Raw genomic sequence first — 15,373 nt, 5'->3', positions numbered from 1 at the left:
TGAGATTGTTGCAATCTGCAGAGATCACCCATTCTCTGGGTGGTATAATTTCTTGAAGTGCCCAATGACATTAGAAGTAGATATGAGTAAATGATTACAGATCTAATGCACCAGTTAGGCTACAAAGCAAGAGAAGGTGTCACAGTTTTCTGTAGGTGATGCATAACCAGAACTGCCTGAAATCCAGCTGCTTTGGTGGATAAGAGTAATACAGCTGACATGGTTTGCCTGATTTCCAAAAGGCTTTTTCAAAAGTTCTCTACTAAGGCCCTTTAAGGATATTAAACAGCTACAGCATAAGCAGCAAGTACCTGTGTGGAGAAGAAAAATGATTGCACTGTAGCAAATAGGGTAGAGGTAAATAGTCAGCTCTTCCAATGGATGAATGGTGGTTAACCAGTGGTACTCTGATATATTTGTTACATATTTATACATATTTATGTATAGATGTGTATAAATGTGTAGTATATTTATACACGTGTATAAATGTCTAGTATGTTTACATTTAATATTTTGATATGTGTATATATACATGTATAAATGATCAGGAAAAGGGCAGGAACAGTAAGGTAAGTGTGCTGATAATAACTAAAAAAGAAAAGCTGTTTAGGATAGCAAGAATGAAAGAAAGCTGAAAAATTACGCAAGAACCTTATAAGGTTGAGTAATTGTGTAATAAATTACTAAATTAAAGTCAGTGTAGTTAAATGTAAAGTGAGGCACCTATGAAAAAATTATTCCTAACCTCACATATAAAATCATGAGCTCTTAACTGACCATTACAACTCAGGAAATTGGTTTTGAGATTATGAAAATGTCAGCTCAGTAGCAGTCAGGAAAAACAAAGTGAGAAAGAGCAAAATAGAAAATGTCACTATGTTGCTGTATTAATCTTGTCCACACTTTTAGTGCTGAATTCAGGCTGGTCCTCTCATTTCACAAAGGATATAGTAGAATTGGAAGATTTGCAGAGGAAGGCTAGGAAAACTAAAGGTATGGAACAGTTTGCATTCAAGGAACAACTGAATTGGATAGTATTCTTCAGTGTGGAAAAGGGACATTTTAGGTAGGATACAACAGATTTGCAAAATCACCAGGGGACTGGAGAAAGTGGATAGGAATCAGTTGTTCACTCTTTACTCCAAGACAAGACTCAGAGACTATTGGATGAGTCTAATAGGAACCAAGCTGAAAATGGAAAAGAACAAAAAAGTGGTTCTACACCACTTGCGATGTGGAACCTTCTTAGCAGAGGTTGTTTTGGATGTTGAAGGCTTACACAGGTTTAAGGAAACACCAGATAAGTACATGGGAAATAAACCTATTAAGAATTACTGACCACATAACAAAGTATGTCTGTTTGGGAGAAGCCTTGAGCTCAAAAAAATTGGAGACTGGTAGAGAAGCTGGAAGAAGGTATCTCCTATACTTGGCCTGTTCTTCCTCTTCCCCATCCTTGTCTGATTTTGGCCATTGTTGGAGATGTGATGCTGGACCAAACAGAACTTCTAGCTGGTCCAGTATGGCCATTCTTACCTTCTTAATTTTTGGTAGATAGAACTTCTTATCAAATCTCACTGACTTTGCAGTAAAATTTGTACATTTTTTTTTTACTGAAACTGGTAAAATGGCCCATTTTGAAAGAAGTTTCATAAGCATTTCTTGATGGAGTTTTCCTTACCACATGTGTGGCTGAAGCAGAGTGTGGTGCTTTTTTCTATTGGCATCCAGAGCCATGCTCCCTTGAAACAAAAAGATTAAGGAACTTTTCTGGAGCTTCTCTGCTGGGGCCACGCACTGGGAGGTGCTCATATTTTTCATTGTAGTATTCTAAGATTCTGCTTTCAGACTCATGAGACCATGGTTAATTTGAGGCTCTAGCCCATAGGAATTAACGGTTAATTGCTTTGATAATTTTTAGAGCTCAAGTACAGCTTCAAAGTGCAGCCCCTTAAAAATTTTCTGCAAAGCAAAGGGTGGGGTGCAGCTGTAGATAAGAGTGCATTATTTATGTCAAATTTGAGGAATAATGTGTAGCTGTATAATAAAAAAATATATGAAATTGCACCTTCATATTATAGACAGTTTTTCTACAGGTACCTCCTTCTTATTTGATTAGTCTTCCAAGTGCTGGCACAGAGCCATTCCAGCTTCCTTTAAGGTCTGAAATAGTGAATCTCTTAGTTCAGAGATTTATTTTCAGGTGTGGCTAAGTTTTCATTACCTAGTTTTAAACCCTTTACTTTAGGATCACGTTATGAAGCACATCAGTTGTGGTGGCCTGACAGCACTTCCCTAAACCAAGACAGTTTGGCTAAAGGTGGAGCTTATTTGAGATAGAGGTACCTGGGTTTTTTCTAAGATCTTTTCCTACTGTGCTGGGTGGGATCAAAGGACATTAAAACCTCTGTTCTCCTCCCTTTTCTTTTTTTTTTTTTTTTTGGCTTGTAAAGAACTGATGTCGGTCACTTTAATTTTATCCCATAATTGAATGTCTTAATGTGTTTATGTTCTTCGTGTTTCATTAGTTTTCGAGAGGATTACTGTACTCCTGTCAAGACAGGTAGTTTTCTCACAGGAATTGGATAAATTATTCATAAGAAAAATTATACGTCTCAACAATAGGAAATATTTATGAGACTGCTTAAAGACAAGCTAGTTTCTGTTTTTCTCACATGCTTGGGATATAGCACTCTCCTATCCACCCTTCCTGCAAAGATTGGTAAAGAATAAATTTTTTCTTTCTTTTCTTTTTTTCCTTCCTCTGCAGCATTAAAGTTGGGTCCAGAAGCATTCAAATTTGATGGTGGCGTAGAGGCGGTGGCAGTGCGGCAGAATGAGAAGTATTACATCCTAAGACCAGAGGTGATTGAGACCTACTGGTATATGTGGAGATTCACCCACGATCCCAAGTACAGGCAGTGGGGCTGGGAGGCAACACAGGTATCTGTATTGATTATCTGTCAATAATTTAATTCTGTGTATTGTCATTTTGTAGCCACTTTAATCTTGTGGTACTGGAACACTTCAAATGGTAATTGATTTTCACAAGTTCCTGTAAACCAGGGTGCATATGGGGGTACAAGCAGGTGTTCCTGTTTTGCAACTGCCAAATCAGATGCACAGATGAGATGTGTTCAGCATTATATAGCTGATGAGTTTTAGGCATTGAAATAGAATCCACTGGTCATGACTCCCTCCTGTTAGCAGTAATCCACAGCCCCCAAGAGAAGTAATTTATCTTGCAAAATGAAAGTGTATTTTAAATAACTTTGTGAAGCATGTGTTCACACTCAATTTAGATTAAAAGACAATGCTATTCTTACAGTTTCTTTTTAGTTGCCTATTAAAATATAAGTGGTAGGACAAGTGTTCTCAGATGGTGTGTAGACTAGATAGTACGTACGTATATGTGGGTTGGTATCATGGCTTTTTCTTTTCTTAGTTGTCTGATTGAAAGGAAAAAAAATTGCCAGTCAGTTTAGATTTACTCAATTACAACAAAAAATTACAGCATCACAAGAAGTAGATCATAAAAGAAAGTCGGTAAGTAACGGCACATAAGGCAGAACTTAAAAGTTGTTCCTAAGGGTTAGCGATTATTGGGGTTTTTTGGTATAGCTGCTTTCCTGGGTTTAAATCTAGTTGTTGAACGTTTTAATCAAATTCCCGAGTGTGAGAATGCTTCTGAGTCTTTCTCATTGGAAATGCTTGTATAAGTCTACAGAAGCCCAGATTGATTGTAGGACTGTTTGTTCTTTATCTATGCTCATGGACTTCCTTCCTTCATCATTTGTACATAGATAGATAATTCCTTTATATGACAATATAATATTGTAATTGTAAAAATCCCCAAAAGACTTTGCCTCTTTAATGCTTCTTAGGGTTGAACTTCTGAGCCTTTTTTGGCCTCATGTTTCTCACTGCTTCCACCTGCTGGTCTGTACTGGGCTCGTGCAAAACTAATTTGCTGGCCAAGCGGTTTTCTGGTCTTCTTTGAGATCTGTGGATTGCTACAGCTCCTCCACTTCGCTACTACAGCTCAGGCAGTCTTTGGAAACGTAGCCTAAAGCCAGTTTCAGAGATGAGAATAAACATTAAAGGTAACAAGAAGCTAATGAAATATTTTGACTACAGGCAAAGGAGATGAGGGAAGAGAAAGGAAGAGATGGACCAAGAGCTGGAGAAACTTTTATTCTGCAGGTGAAAACCAGTTTTGCTCCAGAGGCAAGAGACCCAGAAAAAGTACTTGGAGGAGGAGATCCTCTGAGAAGCCTGTGTTCATTTGGTGGAAGATAGTTAAGGCAGGTTCAGAATATTTAGCCGAGCTCATTCCTATCCTTCCCTCAGTATAGTTACAATCATGTAGGAGAGTCCAAGTATTTTAAGATTGTGTCTTAGTCTTGGTTAGACTGTTTTGTTATAACCAACATTATGTTACTCTGGAGATATGTTCCATATTAGTCACATTTGTATTCTAGAATGCATTGCTGCTCTCTCCGAAACATCAAACATTGAGTCACGTCATCCCTCCTGCCCAAACTATGCATGTTTCTAATAAGACAAAGAAGTGGATTTAATAACCTACTCCTTGCCGATGTGTGTACTGATCTAACACCAGGTCCTGTCAGAAGCTATGGCTGGATGATCCAAGCTGAGATTGAGTCCTTTGTACTAGGTTAAAGAATTTGCGAATGTAATTTTTTAAGGCCAGGATCTGTCTCTTAAGCACACTGCAAAGCATGTCTTTGAATTGCATTTTGTTTGTGTTTCTGCATTTGCCTTCATGTCTTGGTCCCATTAATGCTTTCAAACCAAACCCTCCCTCCCTTCTCCCCTGCCACCAATTTTCTCTGTGTGCAGGGTAGGATTTTGTTTTATCCTTCTGTCAACCTGCATTGAAGTTGTGTAAATCAAGCAGCCCACGTGCTTAGCTGGCTCTGTCCTTACGGAGTGCCTTTTTTTGCTTGCTTCCTCATAGCTGTAAAATACTTTTTAACTCTTCATAAATGGTTTTGTGTACCCCTCCTTCCCACAATTACAGATTTTCTTACCCCACCATCATACTAACACAGAAGCTTGGGAAGCTTTTTGTCCCCCAGGGTTTTCTGTTCCCTGCATATAGATAATAAGTTCTTGTGTTTACTTCTCACACCTACTCGCTACTTTTCCTTCTCCCCTGCCACACACAGCTCTGGTTGTGTTTATTGCTCCATTTATAAATAGAGAAGAATCTGGTATGACACACAGAGCAGTTGGCTTGCTGCTCTTCTACAACACCGTCTGTACTTGCTTTCCTTTTGCCTTTCAACCACTGAAGCATACTTTGAAATCTGTATTACAGACTTCTCACAGTGAATGATAGTTTCTTCATCAGAAGTCTGGTAGTTCTTTTAAACTTTTGGGGAAACTGAGGTTTGTTTCTCAGTTCTAAGTGATCTTATTTTTATACATTGAACCTCGTGTAACCTGGTGTTTGATGACTGAGTTCTTGTTGGTCTCCCTTGTTTGCTTCTTTGAATGGGTGAATACATTGCTCCCTGAATGGATTTGGGTTAGTTCACCAGTATGTTAGAGCTCTGCTTCTGACATTTTAAGAACTATTCAGAGATGATCCAGGATACATTGCAGAGCCACCTGGCTTTTAAGTATAATGCATTACTTAAGTTTCTTTAGCACTCCCCGCCCAAATCTCTCTGCCTTTTATCAATGGGAGTTTTCACAGAGAGCTGGATTGTGTGTGTATGCAGATCTTTGTACTGTGTTTTCTTTATCTGTTTCACTGTTGGCAGCTTCTTTTTGGCTGTATTATTTAGATTTTGTGACAAAAGTTGGGCATTTTAGTACAGATGATGTGGTTCGACCAAGGCCTGTTTTGTCACATCTCTCCAAATACAGTGTCTGTGGGGAAAAACCAGAAAGATGAATCTTACATTTCCTCAGTGATCATAAATCACTGTGACTGGGTTTCTAACTATACCCTGATTTAAAAAAAAAAAAAAAAAAAAAAGAGGCTAATTCTCCCTAATACTGTACTTAGCACTAGATACAACATATATCTCAATTGTATTGGGCCAGCCAAATTGGATGATGGTATGTGGGGGGGGCTGGCTGAAGCATTACAGAAATATGCATGCAAGATATTCAGGGTAAATACAGAAAATTACTAAAATCCTTTTTTAGGCTAATTATTTGAAAGCGATTAAGCGCCACCACTTCACAATAGACATGTAAAGCAAATTACTAATCTAAGCTCTGTGAATAAAGGGTTCAACTATTTGTTGGGGACTTGTGTATCTGACTAAGTAGGGTTGCACCACTGAAGCTGCAGAGTTTGTTCAGAGTTTCTGTTTACAGTGAAAATAATATACAAGACCTCAAGTTCAGGCTAAGTTCGGGCTAATCGAGGATTGACAGTAAGATGGAGTGGAAAGACGTATAGCTCTCTACTTAGTGAAGCAAAGTAGACAGAAAAGAGCCAGGCGTAGGTTAGAAGTGAAAGAAACATGGGTTCACAGCTCAGGGGTTGCAAACTGTGAGTACCACAGCTGGTGAAGAACTTGGCACAGTTTTTGTGAGCATGTTGTTGGTGTGGTCAAGAAAAGTTACACATGCAACCACAAAAACACTCTCAAGAACTGAGGGAGCTTGAGTCTGATCTAGAGGCACTTCCAATTTTATTTTCAAAGAACTTAGATCAACTCTGACCTCCCCATATGTCTCAGGCCCTGGAATTTCACTTTGTGTCATTTTTGAGCAGACACACATGTATTTGGCAAGAGTACACTATTGCGTATTCTTCTCTCTACTCTTGATTTGAATAAAGGGAACTAGAAAATCTACTTCTTTTGGTACTTTGTTCCATTATTTAATTACTTGTGCTGCTAATAAGAAGTGCTTTATTTCCCATTTGAATTTGTCTAGTTTCAGCTGTCAATCACTGGATTTTCCTATGACTTCCTATACCATATTAAAATGTCTTTTATTCCCCCATGTTTTCTTTCCAAAGAGTTTTTGTAGATTGTAATAAGCTTACTACTGAGTCTACTTAAGATGCTAAACTAATTGTATTGTCTCTTGCTGTAAAGCATTTTCTCCAAATGTCTGCACCCATGTCAGCTCATCATCCTTTTTAAAAAATTAATTCTCTAATTGCATATTCCAGTTTTGACTTTACCCCCAGCCCTGTGCAAAAGTAAAATTATACCCTTGCTACTGTTTACTGTCCCTTCGTGTGCACCTGCCACAGTAGCCTGGCACGAATTCATACTGAATTGTCTCACATAGCCACTGAATTCTTTGAAGCATCTCTGCTTTCCAGATCTGTTCTGCAGATCCACAGCCTTTATGTCTAAATTTAGGATTATGTGCCTGATTATGAATGAATTATTATTTTTTTTAATGAAACTGATTTTGTTTGGGCCCCAGTTACACCAGATTACACTGTCTGCTGTTATATGTCATAACATGTTGATAAAACTTCAGACCACTTCTAGGTGTCTGTGAGAAGCAGCTCTATTTGGTGACGATTTTATGTTGCCAGTGTGTTCTTAGAGCACTGTCAGTGAGTTTTAAACTAAGATAGTGATATTGATACGGTGTAGTGCTGCTTTGCCATATCATAACATCTTAGGGTACCATGCTTTAGAAACTTTTAAGTTTATTACAGCTCTGCAGTTACCTTTATTTGTCAATTTGTAGACCTCAAAGAATGAAATCAAGCTTGTTAGCCAAGATAGTTTGTTTCTATAAAACCGTGCTGATGGGTGTCAATTGTCCTTCTATTTTTTTTACATGTGTTTCCATAATTGTTTGGAACTAATGTCAGGTATGCCATCCTAAAATTATTCAGGCTGGCAATGCCTCATAATAATAGCATTACCTTGATACCCTTCCAGTCACCTAGGACTTGCCTGTGTTCTAGGTGCAATAAATTTAGCATCGTTTTGTCATGGAGACTGGCCTTCAGCTCTTGAGTGAAAGAATATCCAGGCAAATCAGATGCCTCTGCACCAAGTACTCTGTGATCTGTGTGAAGGCCGAACACTGCAAATTTCAAGTGCCTTTTAAGCAGCTTGTCTACAGCACCAAACTTCTCAGCCAGTGTCCTGAAGTTCTGTATGGCTCTGAATCAAGGACGACTTGTTTATCCATATTTGGATTAAAAGCTGTATAGCAATCTTTCAGAGGAATTTTTCCTCTGCAGTTCATTACTGCCTGCAGTGTCTAGATCTGTGATCAACTAGGATAAATCCTCTGCCTATCCCGAACTCCAGACTAGCCAGAGTCTGTCTCCCAAGGTGAAATTTCTGAAGATACTCGGTAATTGTAAGGAGAAAAAAAAAAAAAAATCAATATAAATTACATGTTTTCTTTCTTCAGGCTTCTGGGCCTGCTAGCTTCATCAGTGGTGCACTTACGTTACCCAAACATAAGACCTCTACAGCAGAGAGCAGGATCTCAGTGCTATCTGTTGTCTGCAGTCTCCAGAATAAATGAGTTGAAGGAGACAGTGTCCTAACAGTGGTACTGTTTGTCCTTCTTTTCATTTTGCCACAGTCACTAGCAAATTTCTCCTGTCCAAGCTGTGGCACACAGTGTCGCTGAATTGTTGGCCAGAGGAACACCTGCAAGGTCAAACTCTGCATGCTGGAAATTCTGGCAGGAGTAAAACAGTTGGAGCTTCCCCCCCTGCATCTTGCCACGCTCCAGAGCAGAGATAAGGTTGTGTTCTTCAGTATTATTAAAAAAAAGGGGGATAGTGACAAGAGGAGGCAGTTCATTTCGTGCCTAGAAAGCACAAGTGCTTTGGCTCTTGTTTATTTATATAACACCTGCCTAGAGACTGTAGGACTTGTGGAGAGGAACGTGCAAATAGTTTCATAAATAGCATATGCATTGTCTCTTCAGAATTTGGCCAGGCAATTATTTTTTCTCCTTTTTTTTTTTTTTTGTTTGTTTGTTTGCCATGTGATAGCTAGCATCACCTGTGATGTGCAAGAGCATGCATAAAAGACATTGTCATGCATGTGATGCTGTTGGGCCACATGTGTAACTTACACCTTTCTCTCCAGACTGTAGAGAAAACCAGGTCAACCTAAATCCCAACAGGTGAACAGTCTCAGTGTAGCCCTAGCCTGCACCAGTAACCAGATCTGAAAAGAATTCGTCCAGGCAGTTACTCCTTTTAGGCTCAAGTCTCAACAAAAAAAAAGCAACGTTTCCATGCAAGCTTGGAGAAGGCTTCACTTGAGATAAGGAATTACAGCAAGAGTTAGATTTTGCTGAGAAACACTGTGCCTTTCTTGGCATAAGCTCAGGCTCTAGAGCCACAGTCATTCCAATAACATCCTTTTGCCAGTTCCTCTTCTTGCTTCTTAAAAAGTCTTGGTCTTCAGAAATTTCAAAGAACTTTGTACAATCTGGATTATTCTTTGGTGCATGAACAACCTCACATTTCCACAGGGAAGAGTGTATACTAGGAGGAGGTTAGCTGTAGTACCTGATATGCTGTGACTTACTGTCCTGGGTACCTTGCTCATTTGCCTTTTTGCTTTTCTTCCTGATTTCAGTGATGGCATCTGCCAGCATTCTTCATGCATGTGTCCAGTGGAAAATTCTCCTTTGTTTCCCAGTATTTCTAGTCTGCAAAGGCTATAGTAGGTGACTTGAAGAGTTAATTTTGATTGAATTTGTTTTCTCTCCATAAAAAGGGACATAATTCAAAACTTGTTTGCTCCCCTGCCTTGACTCCCCTCAGCTTCCTTTTGAGTATAACCAGCAAAAATCAGAATTAACGAAAATCTGGGCCTAAAGCACTGTGCAGAGAAAAACTTCATACAGGCTAACGGGCTGAATTGTAGATTACTGAACTAGAGGTAGCTGTGTTCAGTAGCTGGTAATGACAGACATCCTGAGCCAAGCATTTTCCTTCATCACTGTGCCTTTTCTGTCCCTGCATGAATCCATTAAAAGAGTTGGTATCTGCTGAGGAAGCACTGCCAAAGCAGTGGGGAAGCACAAATAACCTGTGAATCATTTCAGAGTTGTTTCTTTGGGGCCCATTTTAATGGTTGATATCCTTGTGTGCTGTAAGGTTGTGCATGTGAGTGGAATAATGAAAGCATAGGTGAGAGGTGCTCTGAGCTACTAACACATTCTGTCCAGTCTCCTCCTCTTCCATTGTGCTTTTTGCAGTACTGTGTTGGAGCTGACTAGCTGGGTGATTTGTGAATCATGGATCCATTGGCCCCTTTCTGCATGGAATGTTTATGGATTTAAACTTCATGCTTTAAAGATAAAGAGCTCTTCTGAAGTCCAGCACACAAGCTGACTTGAGTTTCAACTGTATAAAGGGGAAACAGAGATGAGCACATGTAGGAGATGGAAATGTGGGCAGAAAGCAGCAGCTAGAAGAGTTTATAAGATGAAATCAACAGTCTCTAAAGATGAGTACAGTATTTTATTCTTACTTTCAGTAAGTCCCTATGACTAGCTACTAGTCACAGAGTTCCAGTAATTCTTCAAACTCTTCCAGCTGCAAAATCCAGGCATTGCGTTGACTGACGATGTTCTACTCAGTGTTACCTATGAGAAGCCAGCAAAAATCTACTGAATCCATGTCCTGTCATCAATAATTAGATAGTAAATACCCAGGAAAGAAAGTATTCTTCCCCAGAATACTTTCTTTGCATCTAGCAGTTTGCCAAATGTGGTGGTGTTAGTAGCCCTGGAGGGATTTTACTTCTGTATGTATTCAATCCCTTTTTTTTTGGCCAGTGAAACTGTTAACATTCACAGCATCCTCTGACAAGGAGATTCACAACAGAATAATGCAGCACAGAAAGAGCTCCTTTGTTCATCAAGCCCGATCCTTTAATGTTTCCAAATTTTGCTCTACAATTAAATTCTCTTTTTCTTTTCCCTTCCTCTTTGCAGGCAATTGACAAGTATTGCCGAGTCAGTGGTGGCTTTTCTGGTGTCAAGGATGTCTATTCCTCATCTCCTACATATGACGATGTACAGCAGAGCTTTTTCCTCGCTGAAACTTTGAAGTAAGTTCTCTGCACCCTTGTATCTTCCTGTAAAAGCTAGCATCTAAATTCTGGAAGAATGCAGTGGCTAAACAAATAATCACTTATCTTCTCAGGGTGGTCTATGGTTTGGGCTTTCTTTTTTTCCCACCTATAGGGCCCCAGATCAGCCCATTTTACCAGCAGAAAATACAAGTGGAATTTCCCATACAAGAAGCTTATGCTGAGCGAGCTTTATTTAAGACTTCTATTTGATTTCTGGCATCACAGCAGAGGAAAGGTTATCTCCTTTTTAAGAAATTCCTTTTGCAAAAGACTCTTTTTTTTAGATACACTGACTTGATGTGTCTTATCCAAGTATGTGCCATGCTCTGATATTTTAGAACCTGTTTCTCCTGTGTATGTCACTGGAAGGGAGTAAATGCATGGAACAAATGTCCTTTGTGCCCTTGGATGATTTTTCTTTATTTATGCCACAACATATTTTTCTAGAATGCTTTTTAGTGTAAGAAAGAATATCGGGCATATTTTATAATCTCTTACGTATTTAAATATTTCCAATTCAGTCAAATCAGTAGGACACCTGTAGTCTGCCTTGCAGAAGCTAATGAACTTTGTTGCATATTTGGTTCAAGCTGAAATGTTCAAAGTCATTGGTCTTCCACCATGTTTCGTTTTGATTAATAACAAAAAATGCTATACTGGAATGTATCATAACCTCTAACTTATGGAAATGATACATACAATAAGAAAAACTGGTATAAAGACAGGAATATGTTGTGGGGATTTTGTTAAGAGATCCATTTTTAAAAGTGAGCTAGCATGTCATGGCTACTGATCTCTGTCATCATTGACACAAACCAGCTATCAAGAGCCCTGTTTTTTGTCACGCGGTGGTGATCGCTCTGGTGTTTTGTCTATGAAGCAATGTCTTCTAATGTGTGACAATTTTCTCGATACTCGAGTTACATCAGCAAATTTGGTAGTATTGTTCTGGCATTGAAATTACCAAGCTTCCTGTATTGATACCTCCCTGAAATCTTGTAAATTGTGTACTTTGGGAAGAAAAGTGTCTGAGTTGGCGATATTCCCTACCCCCTTTCTTTTTTCCCTCCTGCATAACAGCTTGGAGAATATTTTAGTTGATTAAATCCATAGACAGAAGCCACTGCTGGCAGTGTGAATGAGGCCTGCTATTAGGAGATGTAGTTGTGCCTCTGCTTATATATCCATACCACTTTCTGCCAACATGTGATGGAAGGGGTGATACGTATGTTGTTGCAGAAACCTATCGGCAATGAAGACTCATCAAGGTGCCCTTTCTGTCATTACAACCCAGTGATACAAAGAAAAAACAGTTGTAGCCATTTGGTGGTCTAACGTGGTATGCAGGCTTTGCAGAATAAACAGGGGTTCTGTACAGCAGCGGAGTTTACAGTATCAGCAATATCAAATTTTCAGGTTTTAGCTGTAGCTGATGTATGTGAAGATTGATTTTGTGTATTGGGAGTTCAGAATGCAGCAGGGAGAAAGCACATCCTGAAAAGTGGCAGTACTGGTGCCTACTTGAGGCACCACAACATGTTTCAGTGGCAAGAAGGGGCTCAGAGTTCATCGTGTGTAAGGGAAGAGTCTGGCTATTCTATCGTTCTGCTGTCTCCTTACCAAATTCCTCTACATAGTCACAATACTTTGTTTCACAGTGTTATAATTAGAAAAAGAAAGTCGGCGACTGCTGCCTCCTCTGTTGTCTTTATTAATTTTATTTCACTTATTCCTTCAAGTTCATTTTCTGGAGACTAAAAGCTGTACTCCCAAAGAGGCGGGCAGCAGTTTCAAACAGGTCCAGTCAGAGAAGCAATACCTCCCCAGAGCTGATCTTATATGATTGATCTGCGTATAAAAGCCAAATCGGAGAATGAATTCTGCTCCTGAGGGATTTCTGTGGTGACAAGGCTGGCCTTTGAAGTATCGCCAGAATCCTGTTTGCACCTTAAATAATCACAAGGAGATTTGAAAATTCACTGATAAATCACTCAGTAACTGAGTGTACTGTAGCGCAAGCGTTGCAAAAGAAGGCAGTTCTAGGAAGGAATTCAGAAATTTTTATTGGCTTTTGGTTTGGATCATATCCCGCTTGTGGGACGAAGTTTTATTGGAGAACTGGATATTAGATGTTTGACGTTGATGTGATTGGCATAGCCAAACGAGAAACTGGTATCGCCTTGAGATGAAATAGAGAACATAAGGTCAGGATAGCTCAAATGGCTATGAAAATAAAGACAGAAGGGTTGGGTGTGGTGACATGAGGAAAATGAAGATGTCCCTCAGAAGAGGGGCATAAAATGTGCGTTACAGAATGCCTGCTCTGATCTTTTTTTGCTGTTGATGATAACTTATGCATCTTCATTCCCCTCAAATTCAGAATTGATACCTCTCCCAAACATGCAGTGTTGCTGCTCAGATACTTTGGCTCATGAAAGATACTCGGCAAATTATGAGAATTTGGGCAGCATAAGTGGCAAGAAGGTAGCTGTTGAGTGGGAAGGAGCAAGATGGGGAAATAGATTGCTTAAGTTATTCAAAGGAAAAGCATGAATCAAATGAGGAAGGTGAATTTGAGTAAGACGAAACATTGCTGCTGTGGTGAAAAAGAGTTTGGAGAGCTGCAGAAGGAGAAAGCAAGGTAGGAGTAAGGAGGAAAGGAAAGATGAATGAAAAATGTAGAGAAAGAGACTAGACATGCAGGAAAAAACTGAATCATCTCAGCAATAAATTCTTATCTGTAAAGAGCTCATTGGTGAGGAAGGGAAGAAAAAATAGAGCTTCACTGACTGGGTTCTGCTGTGGATACGATTGACAAATAAAGTCAATGGGAGAATTATCAGGCAATGACACACAACTACAGACAGACACCACTAGTGTCTGATTGAGAGAGAGCAAAGATAACAGCAGCCTCAACAGAGCTGTGTGCACATTCTGGATATGACAGAGCCCACTAATGGGAACGACACCCGTTCCATGTCATGTGCTGCAGGTCCTGTTATTTTCTGGATGGCAGGAAAGCAAGCTGTAGCAGGAGCTGAGAGGTCCTGTACACCCAGGTTGTTACGCTTGCACTTGCACAGTCAGGTTTTCTGGAACAAGGGAAATGCCTTTTGAGTTTTAGCGATTGAGTTTGGAAGGCTTGACAAAGATCCCTACCACCAAGATCTCCTACAAAGTATAGCACAGCCACATTCAAAAGAAAATTTTGAATTAAGAAATTCAAAGAAATTAAGAAAAAAGAAACAAGAAATACTCTTCTTCCATGTATGTCCAGAAACGTTAATTTTGTTACACGCTTCATATGCTCTGCATTGCTTTATAATGTGCATTTATGAATCCTCTCTGCATAATGTATTGGCCTATTTCATCCCACCAGAAGCCGAACCAGCTTCCTGCACAGCGATGACAAGTCAGATATCTAGCATGGCTTAGTGGCTTCTCTTGTGCTTCTTCAAAATCTTTGATTTGGATTAAAGAGGATTTAGTCATTTCCAAGTGGGTTTACTCCATTAAGAAGAATTTTTTGCCAACAACTTCTCTGCTTCCCTGTCCCCCAAATCCTTGCGCTTGGTGTCTTCATGTTTGTTTTACATTGCAAGCCTTTGAAAGGCATCTCAATGAACACAAGTTACTTGGAAAGATTAAAATGCTGTCTTTATAACAATTTTTCATTGAAGGGCTTGATCATGATAAAAATTACTCTCCAGATCATTATGACAGGGAAGGTTGAGTGGATGCTATATAAAGACTGAAAGCAAGTAACTTGTTCATAGCTTTAGCTGCTGACTGGTAGGGCCTGAAGCTGCAGTGTTGCCCCTGCCTGTCTGTTGCTCTGCTTTTAATACCCACAATTTTTCCTCTCTGTCTTGATATCTAGGTATTTGTATCTGCTTTTCTCCAATGATGACCTTCTACCGTTAGACAACTGGGTTTTTAACACAGAAGCTCATCCTCTGCCTGTTTTACATTTAGCCAACACCACACTGTCAGGAAATCCTGCATATCGATAAAAACAGCTCTATGAAGAGGAAGAGAGACTGTTTTCAGCTCTGTTTTGTTTACATGGACCCCTTGAGACTTTAAGCAGGAGAGGAGACAGACATTTGATAAAACTAGACCTCTGAGTCAAGCAAGTAGCGGCGTGAGAAACAAAACTCTTCAACATATAAGTTAAAAGTTCTGTTTTATACATGACCAAAACACATTAGTGTGGTATTTGCAGGGCACAGTACTTCATGTGCTTTCAACCCTAGCAAGACATGGAATCTACTGTTTAATATAAATGCAGCAGC

General features: G+C 39.4%; 1 protein-coding gene across 1 annotated transcript in view; it reads left to right on the top strand.

The window, feature by feature from the left end:
• Nucleotides 1-15,113, top strand: part of MAN1A2 (mannosidase alpha class 1A member 2) — a 146,446-nt gene extending 131,333 nt beyond the window's left edge. Inside the window, exons 11-13 of the mRNA XM_086478369.1 lie at nucleotides 2,771-2,943; nucleotides 10,939-11,054; nucleotides 14,959-15,113. Of these exons, the coding sequence (XP_086334495.1) occupies nucleotides 2,771-2,943; nucleotides 10,939-11,054; nucleotides 14,959-15,091 (422 nt within the window). The 3' untranslated portion in view covers nucleotides 15,092-15,113. The remainder of the gene's footprint in view (nucleotides 1-2,770; nucleotides 2,944-10,938; nucleotides 11,055-14,958) is intronic.
• The last annotated feature ends 260 nt before the right edge of the window (nucleotides 15,114-15,373 follow it).

This window comes from Leptosomus discolor, chromosome 1, assembly GCF_034619465.1.
Source record: "Leptosomus discolor isolate bLepDis1 chromosome 1, bLepDis1.hap2, whole genome shotgun sequence".
In the NCBI taxonomy this organism is placed as follows: domain Eukaryota; kingdom Metazoa; phylum Chordata; class Aves; order Leptosomiformes; family Leptosomidae; genus Leptosomus; species Leptosomus discolor.
This window is presented reverse-complemented; position numbering and strand designations above follow the sequence as displayed.